Source organism: Plectropomus leopardus, chromosome 16 (assembly GCF_008729295.1).
Source record: "Plectropomus leopardus isolate mb chromosome 16, YSFRI_Pleo_2.0, whole genome shotgun sequence".
Lineage (NCBI taxonomy): Eukaryota > Metazoa > Chordata > Actinopteri > Perciformes > Serranidae > Plectropomus > Plectropomus leopardus.
In genome coordinates, this window is record NC_056478.1 from 30,483,757 (window position 1) to 30,511,656 (window position 27,900).

General features: G+C 40.1%; 1 protein-coding gene across 3 annotated transcripts; it reads right to left on the reverse strand.

The window, feature by feature from the left end:
- hmbox1b (homeobox containing 1 b) lies at positions 1–27,237 on the reverse strand. 3 transcript variants are annotated; one of them, XM_042503276.1, is made up of 10 exons: positions 27,022–27,237; positions 22,816–23,484; positions 15,771–15,856; positions 13,308–13,418; positions 8,267–8,420; positions 7,924–8,006; positions 7,180–7,275; positions 5,052–5,146; positions 3,728–3,811; positions 1–2,083 (listed from the first exon to the last, which is right to left on the reverse strand). In XM_042503276.1, the coding sequence occupies exons 2-10, from the start codon at positions 23,478–23,480 to the stop codon at positions 1,940–1,942; spliced, it is 1,518 nt and encodes a 505-aa protein (XP_042359210.1). In that variant the 5' UTR covers positions 23,481–23,484; positions 27,022–27,237; the 3' UTR covers positions 1–1,939. The 3 variants fall into 3 exon arrangements, with proteins under 3 accessions (XP_042359210.1, XP_042359211.1, XP_042359209.1); XM_042503277.1 differs by having other exon boundaries at positions 5,052–5,143; positions 22,816–23,487; XM_042503275.1 differs by having other exon boundaries at positions 22,816–23,487.
- Between the last annotated feature and the right edge of the window lie 663 nt (positions 27,238–27,900).

Genomic DNA, 27,900 nt, shown 5'->3' on the forward strand with positions numbered 1-27,900 from the left:
CCCCAGTTTTTTTGTATAATCACGTCATTTTGCTCTGGGTTCAAAGGTTTAAATACTTGTGAAAGGCATCTGAAAACAGCACAAGAAAAATTTTGTTGCGCCACGTTTCATGAGTTAAGAATACAGACATGAGTGCAGTCAATCACGTAACTTCTCTCTAACTGTACTATGTCCGATTGAAAAAGCACTACTTCTTGATGACGACTGAGCCTCCAGAGACCTTTAAGGAACCCTGCGGCACTTCATCCCTGCCTATGACATCACCATGATGTCTGGTCAGAGATGGTTTTGGAGAAGTTCCACCCCGGGCGAATAAAAGTGGAAATTTATTTCTAATACCACCACTTAAAATGTCTCTGATTCCCTTCAGAGTGGTGCTTTTAGCTTTGAGACTATATAGAGGAAATAAAAACAGAGATGGCCCCAGTTCTGAAAAGTTCTGAACCATTTCCAGTGTGGATTCATCTGATACCACTGATATCTCAAAAAAAAAAATCTGGTGAAAGCACATTCTTTAGGCGATTATAAAGAGGCAGCGTCACAGAACAAGTAGTAAATAGCTTCGGGGTATTTTACCGTTATTATACGTGTGGCTGCTAATACCTATCTGCACTGACACAGGCCTGCTGTAGTGTCCAGCTCGCACACGGCGCCATGCTGGCTCAGGAGCCAAACAACCTACCAAAGGAGTTGGTTAGTAGAAATCGCTTTGGATGGACGCCACTTTAAGATTAGCTTCGCCTCTTAGCTTGTAACTCCTAGCATCTTTTCCTTTGGCATGGATGACATTGAAAACAAAGCACGATTCCCCTTATTATTAGATAGCTTAAGTTTGATTATCACATTGACCCTAAATTGATTCTCATAGCCTTGAGTACTTAACAATAGTGTCACTGGGAAGCTAGAGGCAAAAATGATTGTATATCCAGTCGCCGTGTGGCTAAAAAACGGAGGTGAGAGAACTGATGCTGCTGTTGGACAGAAACCTTCACATTGAGTTTGGCATTTTTTTTTTAAGCGCGCTAAAAAGTTCCTGGTCGTTCCTTGTCGTGAGGAAAAAACGTGAAAACCTGCTGCAAAAAAGTAAAAGGTGGAGTTGTCCGTATGAAATTAAGGCTACGTCTTTCTCGAGGTTTTCATCCAACAGCAGGTGGGAAAGCAAAAAAAGCCGCTCCGCTGAGGAGAGGCAACTACAGAGGATATGAGACAGTGACGGGACACTTCCTGTCCGCCGATATTATCCTTACGGAGCGCCTCGATGCCACGGAGGGGGGGGAGACGGACACATCCATCACTACCCGCACAAAGGCTGGAGGCTCTTCAGATGAGGTGCACGATGAGGAGGGTGCATTCTGAGGGTAGGTAGGTAGAGTGTGACTGAGAACCATAAGAACCATATATATATTATATATACAGTACACGTTATTTTTCTGAGGTTGACGCTGAGGTGAGAAAGACTGAGGATCGGCTCAGACAACCAGGCTGGAGGAGAGGGGAAGTAAGGAGGAGGAGAGGGGGAAGAAGAGGTATCCTGTGAGGAGAGAGAAAGGGGAGTTCCCCAGAGACACAGATCCCAGTTGAGGGCCACAGATTTGGGGGTTAGAGGCCTTGATTGCCCCCTTTTCTTCTTTCCGTAGAACATTTTCATGTAGTGACCCGTTTCCACTAGCTGTGTCAATAAAATGGGTAAGGGAGGGGCGGGGGTGGTGGGTGATTACTGTTTACATGGACTGTGAGGGAGGACGAGGGGAGAGGAGGAGGGAGGCCTGGAGAGGAGGAGCAGCTGGCAGGGGGCTGGCTGATGGACAGATTCTGAAGGTTTACTAAGTAGCGTTGTTTTGGTCTCTTTTTTTTTGTTAGCTCCCTGTTTCTCTCCTCCTTCCCTTTCCTCTCTCTACTCCGTTGTTCCTCTCTTCCTCCGTCCTGTTTCCTGTGCAGTTCATTCGTCCTCCAGGGACTCCGTCTTGATGTCGTTGGGGACCCCTCCGGTTCTGGACAGGGCCAGTATGGTGTGGTTGACAGCAGCCATCTCCACAGCCAGAGAGATGGGGTCCTGGTGCTCGCTGTGCGCTGCGCTGTCGTCCTGACACAAAAAGAGAGGAACCAGACATCAATCATCTACTACTACTAATGTGAATATATATGAAAATATATAGATAGGTAGATAGATATATAGATAGATAGATAGTGTGTGTATGTGTGTGTATATCTCAGTGCAATAACAACTGCTCTTTAAATCCTGTTTTAAATGATTCTTCAGGGCCACGAAAGCACATTGTAATGCTGTACATTAATCTAAAGGTTTGGGCAGTATCATGATATACCAGGTTATTTACAAATCTAAAAGGTATGTTTTTCAATACTATCATAAATACAGGTGCTCGTCTTTCTATACAACTCACTGTATGTAGTGCACAGCACGCACCACCAGAGCTCAGTCTCTGGTCTGTACAGGTGGAATAGGCAGCTGAGCTGAAAGACGATGTCACACCTAGAAGTTACACGACTGTAAACAGCAGGCGACCAGCAGGCAGAGAGAGACCAACGGCATGTTTTTCACATCTAACTTGGTGAATTAAGGATTTATTTGGAACAAACCAGGCCTGGTGATTGCTGGAACAGTGGACCAAATAACTAGATTACTAACAAGAGTAACCAAGACAGTTTTATTTTGTTTCGGTTCAGTTTAAATGTTGTGTGTTCTATGATGAGTTAACAAGACAGTTAAACCATGTCAGTCTTCTGTGACTGAGAGAAAGTTATACTCAAAGGTGTACAGCTGTATTTCTCATAAATGTGAGAATATGACTTTTCTTAACATTCTGTGGGTTTCTATTGTGTATTTATTAGAAAGGTATGAACAACTAGTAACTGCCTAAGCCTACTTGAGAGGGAGTCAAGTAAGATTACTTAATTTACAAACATAAATCATCTAAACAGTATATGTGTTAGTTCAGCTCTAGGGCCAAAGTACTGGATAGGCTTGGCCTGGCTGTTCCTGTAGTCTTTTTCATTGTTTCAGGATTCATTTCTCTTTTTAATGGAAATTTTAAAGGAAAACAGGTGTAAGAATGTTACTTTCTTACACCTGGTTCTTTACATTTTGTTGCTGTCTGTTGTGTATTTATTAGTCTGAAGAGTCTGAAATATTATATACCCCACAAGCCTTATTCTAATAACGATACATTATCCTGTAAATAGGCAGTTTTGAAAAAATAATAATCCTGTGAGGTAACGCAAATCAATATGGCAAACCAGCCTTACAATATCTGCTGCAGTGTGTTTTTTTATGACTGAGTTTGAATTTGTGAAAGTAAATTATTCTGCTTGTTAAAATTTGAGGTCAAAAGAGCCAGAAAATGGGTGAGTAATGGCATCAAATCAACTTTTAAGTGACGTGCCACCTGATTACTGTATTCTGACAGCTCTTTAAACACATGCAATCAGGGTATAATTGTGTTGAAGGGACTGCTCTTAAACTCTGTGCGATTTGATTGTGAGGTTTCCTTCCCCTCTTTCTGGACTGCACGAGAGAGCTGTGCACCCTGTACCCACAGCCACCGAGATATGCTAAAACACAACTGCTCACTGCTGAATGCAAATGTGTGGCATAATGTTAAAAACTGTGAAAATATGAGTGAGGTTTAGGGGAGCCAGATGTCATTTTCCCCAAAATGTATAGGCAGTGTTGTGGTAATCATAGTGGCATGGATGCGTGTGGATGTACCTGTGTTGGCGAGGTGGGCTCCAGTCGGTAAAGGCCAAAAGGTCGGCTGAGAGGTCTCTTGTCAAAATAGGGCAGGTCACACGCCTAGAGGACATAAAAAAAATAAGCATTTCTACATTCAATACAAAAGAAAATCAAGTTTAACTGGAGAAATTACTCACAACATTCAGAATTAATTGTTGTTTTTTTACACTTCACTAGTTTCAACACTGCTTGACAGATCGAATACGCCCTGTGTTCATTACTGTGGAATGATCAACTGGCTCTTTTCACTTTGAGCAGCCTTGACTTGACAGGAAGCGTTTGCATGTTGTGCAATCAAGAGTAAAGCTCCAAGGCTTAAACTGAAACACTATCTTCAATTGTAGGTTTCTGCAATAATACAGAGCCTTGCTACTTTCCATTGCTCCAGCTCAGTTTCCATTGGTAACAGGAAAAAGGAGAAGAGAGCAAGCTTTTGTTAATTAATGTGCCTCGGGGAATAGTTTTTAGCAACAATTCTACATAAAAATAAAGAACTTTATGTGCCTTCTATATTTGGAGAAGGGTAGACTCAAAGTTCATCAGAAGGAAAACAGCAGTCCGAATGTTCTTGTAATTTGTCTCAGCGGCACAGTAATGAGGCATTAAGGCCATAGGTTTTAACTCCAAGCAAGCAGCTTATTTCGCGTATTTACACAACTTTACCAACAGAAAGTGAAACTAATTAGCCAACCCTTTGAAACCTGAGCAAAATGGCTTGATTCGTTAACATAAAAAGAAAAAGCAGTCAGGAAAGATGAAATGATCCAAAAATTAGCAAGGAATTACAAGATTTTCTCCTAAAAATTTGTTTAAAAAAAGAAAAAAGAAAAGAATAAAGTCGAGAAAAAAAAAAAAGATTTTCTAAATCTACTAATGTCTTGCAATTTGTGGAACATTTCTCGTGACTTCTTCACCATGTTTATGAAAAAAAAAAAATCACACCCGTTAGTTTCAAAGGGTTAGGTCAACTGATGCATTGTTTAGTTGGAATGAAAAGACATGTAAAATACACTGATTAATGACAGGAATACTGAGTGCTGTCCAAGAAAAGAGTGAGCCTTGGATGTGGAGGGATGAATGTGAATGGTTGGCAAGATGTTGATTTAAAAAAAAAAACAAAATGGAAAAAACAGAAATTAACAAATGAAAATTAGACGCAGTACTATACAAAATGACAACAAGAAGCTGCACCACGGATAGAAAAGACTTGTTTCTCTTTGATCGGACCAGTCGTTTACAGTTCTGTCTGGAACATAAATCTGACTTTATGTGTCTTTTGGGAACCTTAATCACTCTCTACCTGCTCTGAGAAGTCGTTCCCATCGATGTCGTCACTGTTGGAGTGTCCCCCTGGACTCTGGACATCTATCCCATGACTCTCCAGGATTGTGGCTTCTTGGAGGAAGAGGATGAATTATTAGATTTATGATAAATCACTGATAATGTCCCTCATCACAAACTGTAAAGCAGTGATTCTCTAAAACAGGGATACATTGAAAGACTGTGTAGTAGCTGAACTTATCTGGAAAAAATAGAAATTATAATGTGATTTTAAAATATACAATCAGTGGCCAAATTATTAGGTACACCAATGAAATCTACTGCAATTCTATAGCTCTGCCATTTATTCTACCTCCACATCTCTGAATATGAATAATCACCTCCATTAGTGTCAAAAAACGGAGGTATCACGAAAGCACACTTCATAGCAGCACATTTGTGTTGAACTGCACAAGATTGTATGTGTACCTAATGAAGTGACCACAGAGCCCATATTGATTGAGCTTTAACAACTGAAAACTACATGTTGGAATTTAGAGTGTATTTTAAACTTCTTACTATAGAATACTAAAAGTGCAAACAGTTAGATAGATGTAGCTAAAAGTAATGGATAAACAGTTGGACTGGTTAGCTTGATGGAAACAGCTGGAATAGTTAGCTTAAAGTAATGCAAAAATGGTTGACATACTTAGCTTAGCTTAGCTTAATAGATAATCAGATAAGAAATAATTAGCTAGAAGTAGTCGATAAATGGTAAACATAGCTTTATGGATAAACAGTTAGAAAAGTTAGCTTAATGCAATGGATAAATGGCTGACTGGTTAGCCTAATGGCTAAACAGTTGGAATACTTTCAATTAATGGATAAATTGTTGACATATTGGCTTCATGGATAAACAGTTGGATAGTTGGAATAGTTAGCTTAAAGTGATGGATAAATGGTTGACATAGTTAGCTTAATGGATAAACAGCTGGAAAAGTTAGCTTAAAGTCATGGAGAAATTGTTGACCTTTTAAGCTTTATAGATAAATAGTTGAAATAACTAGCTAATAGAAGTGATTAAATGGTAAACATAGATCAATAGAGATCAATACTTTGAATAATTAGCTTAAAGTAATGGATATATTTTTTTTAAATTGTTAGCTTTATGGATAAACAGTAATTAGCTCAAAGTAATGTATGAATGGTTGACAGATAGCTTTATGGATAAACAGTTGAAAACATTAGCTTAAAGTTATGGTTAACAGTTGGAACAGTAAGCTTAAAGTAATGCATACATTCTTGAAACTGTTAATTTTATGGATGAATGATAGGAATAGCTGAATTTACTTAAAGTAATGGATATATGGTTGATATTGTCAGCTTCACGGATAAACAGTTTAGAAAATTAACTGAAAGTAATGGATGAATGGTTGACATAGTTAGCTTTATGGATAAATAGTTGTAATTGTTAGCTTATAGTAATGGCTAAATCATTAAAATAGCTAAAAGTCATGGACAAATGTTTGAAATTGATGGCTAAAAGAACATTCGTAACCGTAAGCTTAAACTAAATGGTTGACATTGGTAGCTGAAAGGAATTCATAAAAAGTTAAGGCAGCTTAAAGGAAAATGGTGAAAAATCTTTGAGTCTGAATATGGTTGAAATTGAGTTTAAAGTAATGGATAAGATGTTAAGACGTATTAAAGGCAAGTGGCAAAAAGATGAAAGTAATGGACAAACAGTTTTCAGTAGTAACCCAAACACAAATATGGAAAAAATAAATTAATTGATAAATGTTTGAAACTCTACTGAGTCCTTTGACTAGCAAGTAATGGAGGTTGTATTTTCAAAATCTAACTGACAGTTAGGCTAATGCAGGCAGCAAGAGGGATTTCTTCTAAAATCCCACAGCAGGTGTGGGAATACTTTGCCAGAGGTCATTACAGATATCAGGTGACTGATCAACAAGCATCAACCTGCCCAATTATAGCGATGGAATGAGTAAATTAATGCTGAGCTATTCAATGCCTGAGAAAAGCTGTATAATTGCTGTTATTAAATATCAAATAGTCCTGTTAACACCAATGGATCTAATCCAATGTGCAGTGCTCAGCAGTCAAATGTCTCAAGGAACAATTATGGTCCCTCTCCAAAGCTACATTACCAATGTTAGCACGTCTCTTGATCTCTTTGCGACGGTTGGCGAACCAGTTGTAAACTTTCAGGGAGGTGACTCTCTCCAGATCAGACAGCTTCTTCCCTGAAACAAATAACATGACAATCTGATCACTCAATGCACAACAGTGACAATGTCTTGTTTGAATTATTTCTTCTTCAGTCAGTTCTAATCTTTTTTATTTGGTTTTGGGCTGTGATTTTTTATCCATCTGCTCCCTCAAGCTGTGAATTCCACTTTTATTTGTGCTTTTATAAACACCACTATTTCATAACTGACGGTGGTTAAATATCTGCTGAATGGAAATAACTTTATTTGATTGCATAAGGGCTGATCATGAAGCAGATGTGACACAGATGTTTGGTCTATAAAATCCCTATCAAATCCAAGAAAAAGTCTTTCCAAAATTCCCTGGACACAAAAGTACACCGGCATATATTCACATTTGAGAAACTGTAATGAGAGAATTTTTGGCATTTTGCTAAAGTATTGCAGATACAGTTTCTGTTGAACTATTACATATCAAATGTACAAAGATGCCATGTAAAGATGCATGGGTGATTAAGATTGTATAAACAGGGACTATTTTCATGGTAAATTCACAATATTAACAGAACATACAGGAATATTTGTCTCCAGCAAATGAAGCTATTATCCACTAAATGTAACAAAATATTAACATTGAGTTATTCTTTTGAGGTGGTACACACATGGCTGGTTTCTGTGCTTTACCTGGCTTCTGGATAACAGCATTGCAGGCGTTTGCTATCTCCTCCCGTTTGGCCTCATCTGGGTACTGGTTGTCGTTGAAGTAGCTATATATAGCAGAGGAGTCACACTGATTAAATTAATTTCATTACACAAGGACGATGTCAACAAACTTCCTGCTGTTTGCGATAAATGTGGTGCAGCCGAGACAATAGTAAGACTGCGTGTCAGGATTCGCAGGTTGTTTTCTTGCACAGGTTGCAATATTTTTTGAAACCCATGTGGAAATAAAGGAGAGTGATGAGACAAACTCCCATTTATCGTCTTCAATATACTGTTTGTTTTTTCCCTCCGTGCCCCCGCTCACCTTTCCATTACAGCCAGGCACTCTTTCCTCCATGTGAAGCGACTTCCTCGACGCAGCCGGAAGGTTCCGGGGGCAGTGGTGATGGGGGGTGGGGTTTGCCTCCACTCCATTTCCTCCAGAGGTAACGGAGCTGGCCGCATGTTTAGAGTGGCACCTGGGGGGAAGCAGCAGAACCAAAGTAAGTGGAGTTGGGCGGATTTTCGGATTTGCCCTTCTGGTACAGTGTTCAAACCTAAACTGGTTTGATTTATGCAAACCAACTAAACCAGCATTTGTCATTATGTCATGTCCTAGCAATTCTAAAATCAGCCAAAGTCACAGCACTAAATCCAAGACAAACTGCGTTAGTAATAAGCAATATAACTTAAAAATGTATCAACTAGTGTCATACTGGTCATGTGTAATTTACTGCCAAGCCGAGATCAAATTTTAGCAGAGGGGGAGGGGGGAGAGCAACAAGCGCCATGTTTGTTTGCTTTTTTGGGTGAGGAGAGGAGACAGCAGTTATTCTCTCAAACAATATGGCAACATTTTGTATTTGAAATCCACGAAAGAGCTGTCCTTACTGGCTGCAGGAACTACGCGGAACTTTCGTCAGACGCTGTTTCTATTTATATCTGATGCTCACTTTGAAAGTGCCGCAGTGGACGAGGAGCGTCTGATTAAATGAGAAATTATTTACACAAAACCATATTTTACTGCTCAGCTGGCTGGAGGGAGACTGCCTGGAAGCTGCAAGTTTCTGCTGAGGTAAATGACCATAACTAAAAACAAACTAAGCTACGTTACTTATTGTTGGCTGTATTGTATGTAATTTACAGTAAATATCACAACATAAAATGTGTGCTTTCTGATTTAAAAACACAGGAAGACAGCAAGTAAGCAACTCATCCATCTTTTAAGTGTTTACATCTCTGGTCTGATCTCGAGTGCATAGCTGTTAGCTACACGGTTTGTTTACATGAAATAACAGAGGTGCATATTTAATCGATTCGTTATGTGACGCTATATGATAGTTAAGACACTTGCTCTCTGTTGAGACATGGTGTCATTATGTTCCTCTTTGGACTGACAACTGAATCATGTGGGACACCTGCTGAAAAACTAGTCAAGTCTGATGTTTGGCCAAATATCATACCAGTTTGAAAATGTTCACACTGGCCCAACCCTACTGGTAAGTTATAACTGTAGGTCTGTCGGATAGAGTCTAGCCACAATCAGCCATGGGAACATATGGTCTGCAGGTGTGTTTGTGGCTCTGAAACATTAATTGAAGCTGTCTAGAAAAAGTCTAAAGAAATGAAATAATGGGTGTAGTGGCTGTTTTGACAGACAAACTGAGCACGGCACACCTAAAATTTCCATCCCTTCATGAAAATGTATGTTGCCTTTTGCAAATCTCACAATATACTGTGATTTTTAAACTCCACTGAATAGTGCTGACAAAGACGGTGCTACTTCGTCTCAAATCATGACCCAAGCAGAAAAGAAGATAACACAAAAGGTTTAATTTGCACTTAAACTCATTAATGCAGCCACATCAGAGCTAACAGTTTGGATACATTATGGGGTCAGAGGCTCACCGTCAGTATCATAACCTCAGCTGACACTGACATGGGGAACAAGGCCTAACTGGGTCGCCCAGCGACAGTCCAGGTTATCAGACCAGCATGAATGGGGCATCAGTTTCCTCTGCAGCAGTGATGGAGGCGTGTGTGGGGCTGGGCTGAGCAGGGCCAGCCTTAGTCTGGCCATAAATAGCATAGAGCAGTTTCCACTGCTGTCGGTGTTGGCAGGGCTCCACCAAGGAACATGCCGCAGAGGACGAGGCGTGGGATGTCTGCTGCCTGGCTATAGGTTGACACAGTGCACGGAAACGTGCATGCGCATATGCACAGTTGGGATCGGAAGCCAGCATGAGGCTGGTTGTTTTTGCAGTTAAGTGTGAATATAAGTTTATGTAAGACAACGGAACCCTCTTCTGACTATGTGTCTTTTTTCGCAGAGCAAAAAATTAACATTTAAACTCTTTGATCAAAACAAAACTGAGGTTCATTTTGATCCAGGCACATGTGAGCTTTCATGTGAGTTTTCACAGCTGTTTTAAAAAGGCTGGAAGGAGGTGCTTACAAACTCTCAGAATAGTAGACTCAAGACACGAGACCTAGCCTTGAGTTGGATTTAAGTCTCAAGAATGAGGAAGTGTTACCTGACTGCTGTGAGACTTACTAACCTGGTAAATCCTAAAAAAAATAAAAAAGAACACGGGGACAGCCAGGCCAAGTATAATCAGTAATTAGGCCCTACAGCTGAACTAACACATATACTGTTTAAATGATTTCTCAAGTTAAGTAATCTTGACTTCCTCTCAAGTAGGCTTGAGCAGTGCCTAATTTTCCATATCTTCATACCTTCCTGCGCTACTTGCTTGCGTATTTTACTCATCTCTTTATTTATATATTTATTTATTTTTATTATTGCTGTTCTATTTGTTGTTAACTTATTTATTTACTTGTTTATCTTTCTGTTCATTGGTTTCTGCCTCTGGTGTTTCCTCACTTACGGTAGCATTTTCTCAGTTCTTGCTCAATTTCTTTAGTTTTTTTTTTTTTGTGTGTGTGTGTGTGTGTGTGTGTGTGCGCGTGCGTGCGTGTGTGTGTTTTTTGGGGGGTGTCGATTTTGGTTTTATTTTTTATTGTATGAAGCACTTTGTGCTACAGTTCTTTTGTATGAGAAGTGCTTTACTTTAGTCCGATTGATGGATATATACAGTCTATGGCTAAAATGAACACAAAGAAAAATGATTGAAACGTGACTAAAATTAATAAATGTTTTACTCAAAAACTGAGGCTAATATTAAATCAAACTAAACAGTGCTAAATTCAATACTGAAGACAATAAACTAAAGTTCAGCTCCTACCAGCTGCTGCTGTTAGACCTCAGTCTCTGCCAGCCCCCAAGTCATATCATACTTCAAGAAGCTTCCACTATAAGACATTACATGGAACTGAGGCATCATATACACACACACACATCTCACTGCAGCACATATTCCACAGGACGCTGTCTACCTCTACTTATCTCATTAACAGTCTATCAAGAAACTGCTGGCAGCAGAGTGTTATCCTGCTGTGCTTCCTTTGTTTAGAGCTGCACCCTGCAGCGATTAGTGAGGCAAACTCTGCTATCTTTACATCCAACAATAAAACTTTTCTTCAACCACAGCTTTGCCAACTATTCAGAGGGAAAATAAAGTGCTCTCTATTGTACTCTTATTGACTAATATGACAGAGTTGGCAATGTGTGTCTGTGCCAGATTCAGACGGTCACAGTGTGGTTATGATCTCAGCCAGGTGTAAACCTGGAAGGGGTCATGCGTTTGGTCATATGTAACTTTTTGTTTGCAGCTAATCTCGCAAACTACTGGACCAATCAGCCTCATATTTTGTGTGCACATTTATGACACTATGCGCAAGGATCTAAAGAAACCTTTTTTTATACCATTATTGACTGCTGGCGCCTCACTCCTGTTAAGTGGCTGCTAACTGGCGTGAGTTATCCAAAAATTGGCTCCCCTCAAAAACAATAAGCCCCTCCATCTGTTGCAGGACACATCTTGGCCTTCATCGAGGCTCAAAAACTGAGATCCATTTAAGGTCTGGTCTCACTTTGGACTGAGGTATTTTCAGATTAATTCCATACCCGATATGTTATGTTCTACTACTAAGTTAGGCACAAGATTAAAAAAATGCTCAGTTTTCTTTATCTTGACTGTTAGAGAGCCAATTCCAATGAGCTGCATGTACTGTTTGGAGCGGGGACACTAAACTTGATTAGCTTGGGGGCCACTTCTGAAAAAATGACAGGAGGCCAGGGGCCAGTCACAGCAGCCACATACATGTTACAAGAATTTTAGAATATTTTAAGGATTTTAGGACCTTTCAAGGATTTTAGGACGCTTCTAGGATTTTAGGACATTTCTAGGATTTTAGGACATTTCTAGGATTTTAGGGAGGGGTCGACAGATTATCTACCAGGCTGATTATCGAGGCTGATATTTGGCATTTTGCAGATTATCTCTATCAGTGTTTTATTTTCATGATTGCAGATAAAATGTATTAATTTAAAAGTGCAAAGAAAGTGTCAGCATGGGAGGAACTTTTACTTTGAAAAACCTTTAGGGAACTATCAATCCATCCATCCATTTTCTTCCGCTTATCTGGGGTGGGGTTGTGGGGGCAGCAGCCTAAGCAGGGAAGCCCAGACTTCCCTCTCCCCGGCCACTTCGTCCACTATTTTTTATTTATTTATTTTTAATAAAAATTTTCAGTTTATTTTATAAGAAAAAAGAGGTCCTGGGAACTTGCTGCATTTGATGTTAAAAGTTTCACTTTTGATTAAACATTTGCTAAAGGTATTTAAACAAAGTTTTGTGTTGTAGTTTGTTATATTCTAAATATTGACAGAAAAATGTTCATTTTTATTGTAAATGCATATCGGTTTCAAATATAGTTTCTTGGGCTCATTAATTACTAATAACAGCATTGGTATCGGCCCTGAAAAAACAATATCGGTCGACTCCTCATTTAAGGAAATTTCTAGGATTTTAGGGCGTTTCACCGATTTCAAGACATTTCAAGGGTTTGAGGACGTTTCTAGGATTTTTGGACACTAGGGGTCTTGCTAGGATGTCTGTTGGAGGGTGTCCTCCACTGGCACTTTTTTTGATAAACACGCTCTGTTTTGATGCACCTTATGTATACTAAAAGCAATATACATACAAAAGCAATTCCCAGTGTGAATCACTTTATTTTTATTGTGAATTAAAAAATGCTTGGGGGGCCACCCAGCACCCAATGGGGGACCAGATTTGACCTGTGGGCCATAAACTGAGTATCACTGCTCTGTATGCTACATTATTCCTCTCAATGTTTACCAAAGCTCTTCAATAAGCTAGACAAAAACCTAACCACCCCCCCCACACACACACATAGTGAGGAGTGAGTGTGTGCAGGAGGTGAAGGACAGGTGAGCAGTGTACCTGGTGTGGTTTTCTCCAGCGTGTACCAGCGGTAGAAGGCCCTCTTCTTCTGCTCGCTCAGGTCGGAGCCGTGCTGCAGTAGCCAATGGGAGATCCTGCTCTGGCTGATGCCTGGAAAGCAGCCAGACATCGAATTACAACACAGTGTTTTGCATCAGGCCCCGGCACATTTTGTCGACAACACTTGGAAGAATTCAAGAGAGACAGAAGGGAATACTAAAGGGGGGGAAGTCTTTTCTCTCTGCTGAGCTCTGAATTCATTTCTTCTCCTATCACTTGTCTCTCACACAAGCTGCGGCCACAGAAATACTGCTGGACACTCCAGCTCCTCTCTACTGGATGCTTACAGCTCGGAAACCTGGAGCGACATTCCTTTTCTTCTGCTGCTCTTAGACACTTTTCACAAGTATTTGAACCTTTGAACCCTGAGCACAGTGGTGCCATTTCTTTCATTAGTAAGAAAATTTCCACAAATTGCAAGAAATGAGTAAATTTAGAAAATTATTTTTAAAAGCTAGGGGAAAATTTTTTGGGAATAAAAAAAAGAAAAAAGCTGGGGAAAATATATTTATCTCTTTGTCTTTTTTTCTTCACTTTTAAAAAAAATTTTAAAAGTAAAATTTTTTTTTAAAAAATTATTTTATTTAGTTAGTTTTTTTTTTTTTTTTTTACAATTTTTACCCTGCCCTTCCAATCAACGCAACACGGAAAAAACAAGCTTTAATCCAACTCCTTATCCCTGCTGCTTTCATGCAGCCTTTAGACACAAAAGTACAACAGAATTTAAACAAAAAACAACAGGAAATTGGCATAAAGCCAAGGTGGGATTAACTGAAAACCTCCTCCTCATACACACCTTTTACGTGTTATTGTTTTATGTTTGTATTTTCATTTTCATATCATAAGAGATGCTTTTCAGTTTTATAGTCTGTAGACCTGCTCTCTTTTGAAAAAGTGATTGTTCAGTGATCATACTGATGTGTAATACACAACTGTTCCTTATTTTTATAATGATAATAGTTTAGAAAAGTTGCTAGTGGGCAAATGCTACATAGTTGCCCAGCAAGAGGACTGTGTCAGTCTCTGACATTTGCACTACTGTTTGTTTGAAATATCTGAAAACAAATATATCCTAATGCATCTGGGGTTTTTTTCCCGTTGTACTGAACTTTCACCCAACTGTGACTTCTGGGTGACCGGACAACCCTGGTTAAGAAAATACCAATGTCATCAAATAAAAAACATTATTGCAGCGTCAAAACGTACAGAGAAAAAAAATTGGGTGCACTTACATTATGTGCTGTTGTACCAAAATGGAAAAAAGTTAGAGACACCAGTGTAACCAGTGTAAACAGTTAGTATGGAGCCCAAAACAACACATTGACTTTACTCCCTCTCTGAAAAACCCACAGTCCATAGTTTATTTCATCACTTTAACTATTAGAATTAGATGTCCCCTACTTCACCGACAAGTCCATTCATGACTAGTGTGGCCTCCAAAGCTCCTCGCTGTGATGTCACAAAATCTGTGTCTTGAACTGGATTTGACTTAAACACGTTTCCATGCACAGTTTAGTGGAGCTAAGGTTGTAGCTCAGCTGTTGTGGAAGGTAAAGAGGAGAAAATATTCACATATAATGAACACTTAAACTGATTTTTTTTTTAGGGGGTTAAAGTATGTTTTGCTGCGGCCTCGTCCACAGCAGGACATCGCTTCGCTTCTGTGTCGGTGTTGTGGAACTGTACTTTATTTATCAGAGGAGGGGGCTGGCTGGGGTGTGACTTTGTTATTTAAAAATAAATACAAAATACTACATTTTAATTTTGTATGTTCCTCAGCTAAGCAAAAATTGAAAACACAAGTTCCTCCTCAGTGCATTTAAAAAAAATGTCTGACCTGTCTTTTCCCTCATAAATAACGAACAGTCCCTATCTCTAATCACAGAGGGAAGCCGGCACGGCAGCTAGGAGCACACAGAGAATGCAGAGTCCAGATAAAGTCTCGCTGAGGTGTCTACATATCATATCTATCTGGGTGTGTTTGTCCGACTTTGAGAAATTTGACATGTTAACATGTATTTTAAAAGTCGAGTTTTAGTTAGAGTAACACAATTATTCAGCGTTTTCTAACATTATGTAAACGCAGTGACAGTAACTTCACAGATTTGTACTGTATTCTAGTGTCATAATGCTGTTTCCTAAACAAGTCAGTAGCACCACAGTGAAAAAAGGAAGGGAGCCGTTTAAACCCAAACCTTATGTGCATGTATAGACATTTTCTCACTTTTCTGTGTAAGAAGCCCCCCTCTAGTCTTCCTTGTATAGTTTAACATGTAGGGCCAACACTTCAAGTGGAGAGAAGCACATTTACTAACAAGACGATGTAGTAAAATAACAGTATGTTGCAACAGAAAAGCCCTCCAAAGAAGCACAAAGTTTGAGTGTGTCGCTCCTGCCACTAACCGGTAACTTGCGCCACCACTGCCTGAGAGATCCTCCTGTTCCCCAGGAATGCCTTGATCTCCTCCTTCACCATGCTGCTGTCCCTCCTGCGCGCACACACACACACACACACACACACACACACACACACAGTCAGAACACAGCAAAAATACACCAACAGCAGCACATTTAAGGAACATGCAGAGAGACATCACACAGCATTTCATAGTTCCACACACATTATTTCGACACTCAGTAAGGTGAGCTCAAACCCCCCGATGTCAGACAGACAGGAAGTGAAGACAAAATGCCTGGATGACTTCTGTATGGCCAAAATTTCACATTTCATTTTTCATGATTTACACATGTTCAGCTGTGTTGCAGCTGCTGTATTATTATTCCCCCTGCAGCAATGATAAATCCAGGGTTCCCACACACTGTCATGGACAAAATTTCAAAACTTTTCTATGACTTTTCAAGGACCCAAAATAATTATTTTTCTTGCCCCACCAGCCCAGCATTTTCTTTTAAACATGTAAGATTCAAACTCAAAAATATACCTTTTGAAAACTGAAGAAAGAAAAACAAAAATAATATCCCGATTTTTTTATTTTTCTATTTAAAAAAACCACCAAAACTTTTAAAGGGAAAAAAGAATTGCCAAAGATGTAGAAAAGAAAAAAAATCAAACTTTTTAAAGAAAACATCCTTCAGAACCCGTTTTCTTAAAAAAAATAAGACAAGAATAATCTCAAAGACTGTTTAAGTTTACTATAAGAATCCGGTAAAATTCAAAAAGAGAAGAAAAAGAAAATCAAATGTTTCAAGAAATCATGTCTTCTTGCTTTTTACATGCAACATTTTTCCTTTGAAAATCGCCAGAGATTTTTTAAAGAAAAATAAATAAATTCAAAATACAGCTCTTTAAAGTTGTATGCCCTTACACTAAGCCAAAGGTGCTTGAAAATGATTTGACATGCATAGTTGGCAAACATACGTGATGAACAGATAAACAAAAACAAACAAAACGTCACTTGTCGACGCATATTAAACTCACATTACGTTGTCAGCTACAGAAAATAAATTCACTGTTATGTGACATTAATGTCGTGCAATGCATGACACACGACACATTTTCCCAAAACTTTCGATGATTTTTACTAGTTCCATGACTTTTTCAGGCCTGGAAAATGTGATTGTGACTTTTCCAGGGTTTCCATGACTGTGGGAACCCTGAAAGCTTCCTGTTGTACGCTGTGTTGAAACTGCTCCTCCCTCTCTCCATCAGACTCAGAGCGTTGGTTAGAGTATTGTACAATAACCGATTCACATGTCACACAATCAAACCTCAGAAAACGACCATAATGAGGCTCCATTCAGGTGCATTTTGACAGCGTTATTGATGCACTGTTCTTTTCTTTCATGGCTCGCACATAATCAACGCATTTCACAGGAACACAAAGCACTATAAGGACTGCGTATTCAAATCAACTGAGGCACAATGGAATAATCTATATTTTCTAAATGTATCTGGCAGACATTTTGCATGTTTGCACTGCCTGAGTCCTCAGCGGGGGAAAAAATAAAACATGCACAGACTTGCAGGAATGGAGCCGTGCCATCACACAGTGTACCCACCCTGCTTTCTGGCGTTCAGCCCAGTCCCCTCCCCTATACATACACAATAACATACATACACCCACGCAGCCACAAGCTTAGGACTGTCTTGGCTTAATTCCTCATCCCGCTCCAGACTATGAACACCTGTCAATGTGTAAACTGCCTGCTGCATTTATCCATACTAATAATGCAGACTTTTGCATTTACAGTGGGCACTGTCACCCCCCCCCCCCCCAACTTTAACAGCAATCACAGTACAATCACAGCATCCTCTGAACCCCGCCAGTATCCCACACCGTCGAAAATGGAGAGCGCATCAAAGTCCTGAGTGCTCTGTTAGCATATTTCTGAAATGAAAATGCGTCACGACTCTTGACATCCAGCATCAATATCCTCCACAGCAGCCTCTCGCAGCGCAGCTAAAATTAGAGCTCAAAAAACGCTGCTTGTATCGACACCGGCGAATCAATGTAGCACAAGCTGCTGTACAAGACTGAGGAAGAGTGGGAAGTGGAGGAGGGTGGAGGGAGGGGGGGAGGGGGGTGTTGTTGGATGCCAACTCAAAGGCCGAACCCCTGCAGAGACGGAAATGTGCACTTAGAAGAGAGAGAAATGAGAAGGGCACCGTGGGATTGTTGACAAGCTGAAGCGGCGTGTCACGCCCCTGCAGCCCTGCCGAGCGAGACGCTGGAGAGTCCTACAGGCGCAGAGGACGAGGGCTTTTGAACACTACTTAACTTCTTGGGGCTGTCTAAACAGGACATGTAATTTAATGCAGAGGCAGCGTGAATGAGCAACGGGACAGCTCGTACAGTGCTGAGGGCAGAGCCGCAGCTCTAAACGTCTATTCTTATTCTGACTGTTCATACAGGGCAGCAGCAGAGGACTACTCAGGAGACAGCAGAGAAGAAGACAGGAGGAGGCTTACACGTTCACTGGGATACATTATCAACACTGACCTGCACTAGTAACGGGCTGTAGAACATGTACGGCCTCAGAATTAAATTTTATGTTAGATATTGTTGATTGTATCTTGATACACTTCAATGACAGGCAGGTGCAAACACATTTTTACTCATACATTTCCAGGACTTTCCCAGGACTTTGAGTACAATTTAAAGATAAAACATTCTCTGAAATGACCATCAATACTCTTTATCACTTCTTTTTCATTACTATATAAAAGCTTTTTTGAATAAGTTCATTATTTAGAAAAGGGGAGGGGTGGTGCAAAAAGGAGAGGGACGTGCAACTTTAAATGGCTGTATTTATTTTTTTACCACCAATTTTTGATGAAAATATGCCTTTTTTTCTTTAAAAATTGTAGCAATTTTTAAAGAAAACATTTTGGTGATTTTTTTTTTGGGGGGGGGGGGTGGTTTAATTCTTTTTATTTATGAAAATACCCGGGGGCCCTTGGAAGACTTTTTTTAATTAAAATAATAAATAAAATAAAATAAATGACACCATTTATCACAGCCAGAACCTGTGATATCAATTATTAATATTGCAATATAAAAGACTGAGGTTTGATGAACACACTGACAACGTTATCTTATTAGACAAAATTGAAAAATAAATAAATTGCAATATATTGCATTTAAATACTTTAAATGTTTAAAACTGCCACAATATTGTATAAAAATATAAGTATTGTGATAATATTGTATCATGGGGATGATTTCCACCCCTACTATAGCTACTTTTTTTTATCACTGCTAACTGCTAAAACCCCCCAACATCCGCTGACATCTGACATTTTAATGTAATGTGAAAGGTTACAATCGGCATTCACACCCAGGTCAAATGACTCAGTAGTCACAGGTATTTATCGGCACGAGCTCCGATCGGTATTGACAGAAGTGTAACAACTCAGTGAACAGGCACGTTTAGCTCCTTAATTAACAAGATGCAATTAGCCACCACCACTAAATACCATCCAAGCAGCGCTCAAACATCGATGAGTTTTCACGTGCCTTCATGCTGCTTTCTACTGTTTGCTAACCTGATCTCCGGACTGTCCGTGACGTCAGACGGACACACCTAAACAACCCACACACACATGCAGAAAGACTCATCTGCTGCAGAAACGTGTACACAGCTCTGCTCTGCTGCCAAAGGGAAAGGAATTCATAGCCTATTTTTAGCAGATTTACCCATGTTTGAAAAAACAGTTGCACTGATTGATTTATGTTACTGTATGTGACTTTATGTAATGTTTCTAGAGGTGTCTGTTTGTAAAGGCTTCTCTTCCCACCTCCTTAAATAATGTCATCTTGAACCCTGAAGGCTTTTACAACATTAGCCACGGAACACTGCCCTTATTATTCAATAACACATAATGATGCATAATCTCAACAAGTAGCCTGTATGCCTGTCTCTGTAAGTTTGATACGCCATCACAGGATGTGCATCTTTATGTAGTACATGCTGTACAAGACTTATGTATGCAACACAAGTGCACATGTGTTCCTGCTCTGCTTCAAAAATGGCAGAGTAGCCAGAATCCTTGAAAAGAACATGTCTGGGGACACTTCAGCTGGTCTGTTTCTTTTGATTTGTTCAACTGGGCAATATAAGTTGTCATTTATGTATATGTATTATGTATTGTCTATACAATCCAAACAATGAACAAGTGCTTATCACTCATCAGTAAAGCTAAAATGATTTGCTGATTAATCAAGTAGTCAAATTACAGAGAGACAACTGGAAAACAAAACTATTCCATTTTTTCACTAAGACAGTTTGGTTTAATAATTAATATTTTGCACCTGTAGTATTGTGTAAAAAGCCAGTTCAGCAATGCTCAACCTCTGTTTCTCATGTGGAGAACAAACTTTGAACCGAAGCTCTTCTGCCCGAATGAACGAGGAGGAGAGGAAAAAATGGCCTTTTAACATAAAAAAAAAAAATCTGTTTTAAATGGGGCCATCTCCTGATGATCATGTGATGTGATCAAAAGCTCCAAAACGAAATAAACTTTGTAGAGCTAGAGTTAGAACTAGAACAGTCTAACAAATTTAGAAAATGACATTGCTTTACTGTAATGCAGCCTTTAAAACCAGGAAAAGACCACACTTAAGATAGAACAATATCTAATATGTATGTTGATATCTAGCCTCATATCACAATATCAATAAATAACAATATATTGCCCAGGCCTACTTCAAGCAGCAGCTGCACACAATAGAGCAGTGATACTCAATTTGTGGCCCGCAGTAGTTAACCATTTCCTAATTCACAATAAAAATAAAGTGATTCAAACTGGGAATTATTTCTGTACTTTTAGAATCCATAAGGTGCCAGAGTGGATAAAACAGCATCAAAATAGAGCCTGTAAATCAAAAAACGTGGAGGATCCCTCGCATCCCCAAACCTGAGCCCCTAATGTCCTAAAATCCTGCAAACATCCCAAAATCCCAGAAACATCCAACAATCCGAGAAATATCCAAAAATCCTAGAGAGGTCCTAAAAATCAGAGAAACATCCTAAACACATCACGAAATCATAGAAACACCCTTGAAGGCTAGGAACATGTGTTGGGCTATGGTGTCTGGCCCCTGGCCTCCTGACGTTTTACAAAAGTGGCCCTCAAGCAAAGCAAGTTGAGCAATCCACCTTCAGTGAAGTTTCCAGTCAGTGCCGTTTAATAACCCGTTTCTTGCCTCATGGTTACAGATATTACTTCCAATAAAGACAAACTCCTGACTCCGATCAAGTGGCCACTGTCACACATGCCGAGAAAATGAAAATCCACCAGTGAGAGAGAAGGATAATCGCCCTCAAGGTTACTTTTAGAAGCATCTTTAGTGCTTTTTTGAGTGCTGTATACACAAGAAGATGCTGTGAAAGGATCATCAGTACTGCAGGTGTGATGGGAAAGTGCTCTTTCTCTCATTCACTGCTCACTTCGTGGAGAAACAGCATTCCACTGAGTTTACACCTCGGTGAATAGAGCCATTCAAACCAGCTTAATACAACACACTGCAGCATGTCTCTATAAGAAGACCACTACAATCACAGACGATACGTGAGCTTACGCAACAGCTGGTTCCAACCAAGCAATTTGATTGGTTGAGAGGCATTTCATGAGTGCTGATATACAGTACAACATCACTGGGACTGATAACTCTGCATGCATTACTCTACTTTGCAGGCGGTCTGAACCATTCATTCGTCATACATTAATATCTGTTACTGTAGACTGTATCACTGTTTGAGGGGGTAGGAAATTTGTTGCGACCAGTAGCATGCCTCAAAAAATTCAAAGGTGACGGAGATCATGGGCAGTGAGTGGACACGCGCTGCAGTGACGAACTGTCTGATAAAACTCTTTTATTTCACTTGAAACTCACAGATAAATGTTCGTGTTACTAAGCAGCAGGTCTGCATATAACAGGTAGCTCTATTTTACACAAAGTAGCGAGCTCGCGTGCAGGAAGATATTTGTGTTGCTAAGTAAAAGCTGTCAGTTCCAGCAGTCATTTGTGTTGGCAATGCCCAAAAAAATAATTTAATAAACAAACAGACCGTAATCTGTTAACTTATTACCGTTAACTAATCACTGGCGCTTGTGGAACTGTTGATCAACTTCGGCAATCGGGCTGCGGCGTCATGCCTACGACCGAATCACAGCCGTTATGACATACAGTACAACAGCACTGCCTCTCGTGTGATAGTGCTTGATAGCATCACCTCAGTGCTCTGTGTTATATACTGTCCAGCTCAAAAGGCACCTACCTAAAGGTGAACAATTTTAAAGGATGCATTACAGTAAAGTAGAGGTGGGCAATATATCAATTACACTCAAAGTATCGTGGATGATTCCACTGGGGATGGATAAAATAAATATATTGTGAAAATTACGCATAAATTGTCCCGGCATTATATTTAGAAATGTAACTTTATTACAACAATACATTAACAGAATAACAGTGCTTAATGTTATTGTAACCGTACTTTATTTAACCTTACCGTAATAGAGCTTTATTTAACTTTACTTTAAAAGTACTTTATTTTACCTGATTGTAACTGTATTTTATTTAACTTAACTATTAAAGTACTTTATTTTACCTTATTGTAACTGTATTTCATTTAAAATTACTATTACAGCACTTTATGAAACCTTATTTGACAGCACTTTAACTTTACTATAACAATACTTTATTTAACTTTATTATAACAGTACTTCATTTAACTTTGCTATGACAGTACATTGTTTAACCTAATTATAACAGTACTTCATTAAACTTTATTATAAAATCGTTTATTTTGTTGAGTACTTTACTGTAATTTAGGGTAGGATTTCAAAATATTAAGATTCCTATCGTGCATCGCAACGTAGCCTAAATATTGTTATTGTTATTTATAGGCCATATCGCCCGGCCCTGACGGAAAGTTTCCCAAACAAAGTTTCAGGGCTCACTTCACCTCCGTCACTACTGACCTCATCAGCTCCTCCACCTTGTCGTCGATATCCAGGTCCTCATCTGTAGCTTCAAACCCAAACGCTCGTGCTGCGGCTGCACTGTTCACTGGGTATCTTGGTGGAGACAGCTTCCCGTTGGGCGTGGCAGCTAGACTATCCCGACCGTTCTGTGACAGAGCAACCAGTGAGACCGGTGAGGGCAAGATGGCGGAAGGCGGCGGTGGGCCTGGAGGCGGGGAGGTGTCGTAGCTATTGCTAGGAGATGGCGAAAGTCCCCCTCCGCTGCCAAACTGCGTCTGCGTGGCAGTGGAGATTTTGGAGGTCGTGGAAGAGGCGGCTGCCGCCGAATGATCGCCGGTGCCGCCCTCGGCACTGTTGTTGCCGTTGCATGTCACGGAAGAGGTGGTGGTTGCCGAGGCAGTGTTGTTATTGTTGAATGATGTAGTAGTATTAGAGGCAGAGTTGTTGGTGCAGCTGTTTGCCCCGCCTACTCCGTAGCAGGACGAGGAGGAGGAGGAGGAAGAGGTGCGGCGGCCGAACTTGTCGCCGTGCTCCCGGTCCAGCCGGTCCAGAGTGTCAAGCGCGTGCAGGATCTCCTGCTTGTTCATGCCGGTGCGTCGCAGCCGCTGCAGCAGATCTATCTGCTCAATAGTGAAGCGCGGCTCCTCGCTGAACTCAGACATCCTGCTGCTGGACAAGAGACAAGACAGACAGGTTGTGAGACAGAGGAGACAGAAGAGGAGGGGAGAGGAAAGAGGAAATGTGGGGGGGAAGTTAAGGAAAGGCGAGCAAGTGGATGTTCAAGATCTAGGTGGGGAGAAACAAGAAGAGAAAGAGAGAAGGAGGCGCAGGGAGGAAAGTCAGGCAGAATGAGACAGATGAAGGGATGGTGGAGGCAATGAGAGGATTAAGTAGGAAAGAGTGAAAAAAAAAGGAACGCAGTTGCAGATGGGGAGAAAAAATGAGAATGATTGGAAAGGAGGAGTGAGGCAGAGAAAGGTAGAGGAGGAGAGTTAGAGGGGGAAAGTAGGAAGAGAGGGGTGGGAAAGGAGAAAAAGCTGCAAGAAGAAAATAAAGAGGCAGCAAATAAGAAAAGGAAGACAAGAGCGAGAGATAGAGTGTGAAAGAAAAAGGGAGGGAGGGGCAGGGCATAAAAATCAGCTATTTTTGGGAACCAGCAGGCAACACACGCAGAGTGCCAGAGTCACCTTGACAGCTGATGCTATCTTAACATTCTGACTGCCATTCTTTAAGAGCTACAATATATCCCCGGCTCTGCACACCACCCACGCTCTATGTTTTTCATAAGCAATTTGCTGTGCTCAAAATCAATGCAACTGGAATCAGACTGCGGCAGATTTTCCATCTTTGGTGCCAGCCCGACCTATGCTGATATGATAAACGGTTTAAAAGGGGTCACTGGCATTTTTTTCTACATCTGTGTTAGTCTAAGCTGCGCAGAGGACAGGAGGGAAAAACTAAATGACTCGAGAGTGTCTGCGGCGTTTTGAAGTTACTGTGAGAGAAACTGATGTGACCTCGGTGGTTATAAGCCTTTAGAGGTCCTTAACACCGAGCTTTAAAAAGGGAAAGAACAAGCGGCAACATTTCAGACACATACAGGGGAAAGTCACTTTGAGTGGGCTCTGAAATACATTACTCCTGTACCACAGGATAGCTCAGCAGCACTGGAGAACAGTAACTAGTTTCTTGAGTTATCATTAAGAATTCATGAGGAGGGCTACTAAAGCTGTAAATCATTGTCAAGCACAGTTACACTGCAAAACAATGTCACACCCGGGAGTGGCGAGCTGCACAATAACATGGAAAGAAGGCAATAAGCATGGTGGAAGAAATGACCCAAACACTAGCAAGAAATTAGAAGGTACAAGACAATCGATTACCTGATAATTAGTTTAAAAAAAACCCAACAAAATATGGAAAACAAGACATGGGAAAAGTAAATTCAAAAATTATACAATGATGTAAAAAAAAATTAAATATGTAATAATGACCGTTATGAATAATTTTATTCCCTCGCTTTTTGCTTTTTTCCCTAGACAATTTTCCCTAACTTTTTCTAAAGAAATATTTTTCTAAAACATTTCTAGGATTTTAGGATGTTTTTAGGATTTTAGGATATTTCAAGGATTTTAGGATATTTCAAGGATTTTAGGAAATTTCCTGAATTTTAGGAGGTTTTTTAGGATTTTTGGATGATTCAGGGATTTCAGGACATTTCTTGGGTTTTAGGGTATTGCTCAGATTTTTGGACATTTCTGGGATTTTAACAAGCTTCTTGGATGTTACCATCTTTCCAGGATTTTAGGAGGTCTCTTGGACTTGAGCAGGTTTCTAGGATATCAGGATGATTCAGAAACATTTCTGTAATTCTGTCACGTCATTTTAAACATGTAATTACCATAATGGGAAGCTTTTTTTTCCTAGACATTTTGCCCCAGCTTTTTTATAAAATAATTCTCTAAATTCACTAAGTTCTTGCAATTTGGGGAACATTTTTACCAAGTTCCTTTTTGCCTTTTTTCACATGTTTCTGAAAGAAATAACACCAATTTGCTTTAAAAAATGATGTCGCTCTGGGTTTCAAAAGGTTGACTCGAGTTTTTAAGTAATAGATTTTGAATTCTTTCACAGATGCACAATCTGTGTTTCTAACAAAGCTAAGCATTTGAAATCATTAGCCATTCTGGTGGAGTATTAACAAAGTTAAGTTTTCACTTCAGCTCAAACTGGTTCAACCCTTTGAAACCTCACTTTTCTTGTTCTGTTTTCAGCACCGTTCACACGTATCGAAACCTTTGAACTCTAAACAAATGAAAGAAAAAAGTTAGAGAACAACAATATTTATGATGAAACAGAATTATCATAATTTGTAGGCATTTTTTCCAGGTAATGTGTTTTTTTATTTCTTGTTGTTTCTTGTTCTTTTTAATCTAGCCAATTTGCTCAGGTTTCGAATAGTAGCACAGATTCCTCCTGATCACTGTCTTACACTGGTTTCTTTCAAAAACAAAGGATAAACCTTACCCAACTTGGTAATAAAAGTTCAAATATTGCAAGAAATTAGTAGATTTAGAAAATGATGTTAAACAGCTAGGGAAAATGTCTGGGGGGTAGGGATAAGGCTGGGTAAAAACTCTATTTATGATGTAACAGGATCATAATAATTTGTGAGCACTTTTTCTAGGTAATTTCTTTGTTTGTTGTTTTTTTGTTGTTTTTACTTTATCTCTCATTTTAAACTATTTTTTAGGTATTTTTACTATTTTGTCTTAGGTCATTTTCTGGTATTTTTTTCATTGCTCAGAACCTACTTCTTATGCTTTTTAAAGAAATCAAGTCAATTTGCTCAGGTTTCAAATGGTTTACTGGTTAAACCACACTCAGCCTCTGCAGGGAAGCATAGATTCAATGTCCTGCAGTGGTTTACTGTAGGTCAGACTAGACAGGTGTGTAACCCAGAGACAGATCAAAAAGTAAAATTGGCCTGTCTTTGACACATGGCAAGCAAAACTTCCTCTCCTGCACATCCCTAAATAATCTGATAATCACTTCCAAGTCTCTTCAAATTTAAAAACAAAAAAAAAAATCACATGTTCGCAGAGAGCCGAAAAATCAGTTTTGCAACACGCAAAACAAAACAGCAGCTTTCTTACCTAAAACCAGCTTGCATGCATGATGCACCAGACTCTTTTCTCTGGCAGTAGACTTTTCTAAAGTGTCCCACCACCGAGCGCAGTTGGTGGTATGTCTTTTTGCTCCATGTGTTTGTTTTGCAGTCTGCGGGGCCTGCGGGGACAGCGCTGATCCGCCGCTCGGCTCCTCGCTGCGGGCGGACAGCTGCCGATGCCAGCTCTCACGCCCTTTGCCCAAAAGCTAACGTTAGCAAATGTTTGTGTGGCACACGGACAATGCCCACTGAAATGTTACATTAGCCTACTCAAAAAACCGCTAACCCGCAACGATTTCAGTCATTTCCAGCAGCGCTGCCGCTTAATGTCTCCTGACAGCAGTCCTCAGGCATCACACAGCACGGTTAACAACTTCACATATGCTATTTTGGTAGCACGAGAGTGATTAGCATAACATGCTAACCATGCCAGCGCTGATACTAGCTGACGTTAGCCGCTGTCGCTTGCTAGCGAGCGTTTGATATTAATAACATCACTTTGAGTGTTGGAGAGAGCTAAGAACATGACTTACCTCGCTTCAAATCGTCCGCTTAACCATTTAACTTTGTAACTTGAGCAAAGACCCGCTGTGCCTTTTCCCGCAGCTGAACAGTAATGCACTCTGATTCCAGTGCCCTATCCGACCCCTTCCCAAGGATTTCTAATCAGAGGCGAATTATTTGCCTCTCTGCTTTGTCTGTCTGACAACAGCCATATTGACAACTAACACCTCCGAGTAGCTCTGAGGGAACTGTAGTTTTGCTCCCACAAAGGCCTCTGTCGTGCGGTGGCGTTCTTGACACTAAAAACTACAACTCCCTGAGAGGAGAGCGAGGACGAGCTGATGGCTCACTGATCTCCAGTTGTCACAAAAGGCGCTGCAGTTTTTAATGTGACCACAGCGGCGGCTCTCTCAGCCGGCCAGCTGCTGCTGCTCCGGGGCTGCCTCCACGGACACCGGCACCGCCTCAGCAGCCACCAGCTGGCAGACACAAGTAACTGATTACATGTGGAACTGCGTTACATTTCTAAATCTCAACAGACATTTCACAAAAATGTAGCTATAGTTCGGGGGGAAAAATAAATTAATGTTATGTTAATTTTTAAAACAACGTACAGGCCATTTTGTTCTTAGAAATGAAAAAGATTAATTATCAACCAACGGATGAGGAGAACTGAGTAGCTTTGGTGAAAACACACTATACTCGACTTGCTTTGCTTAGGGGGCCGCTTTTGCAGAATAACAGGAGACCAGGGGGGCCACAGTCCCAGCAGTCCCATACATATAGGCTTTTAGGACATTTCTAGGATTTTTGGATGTTCCCAGGATTTTAGGACATATCTTGAGAACATTTAGGGTTTCAGGACGTTTCTAGGATTTTGGGACATTTTTCAGATTTTAGCACATTTA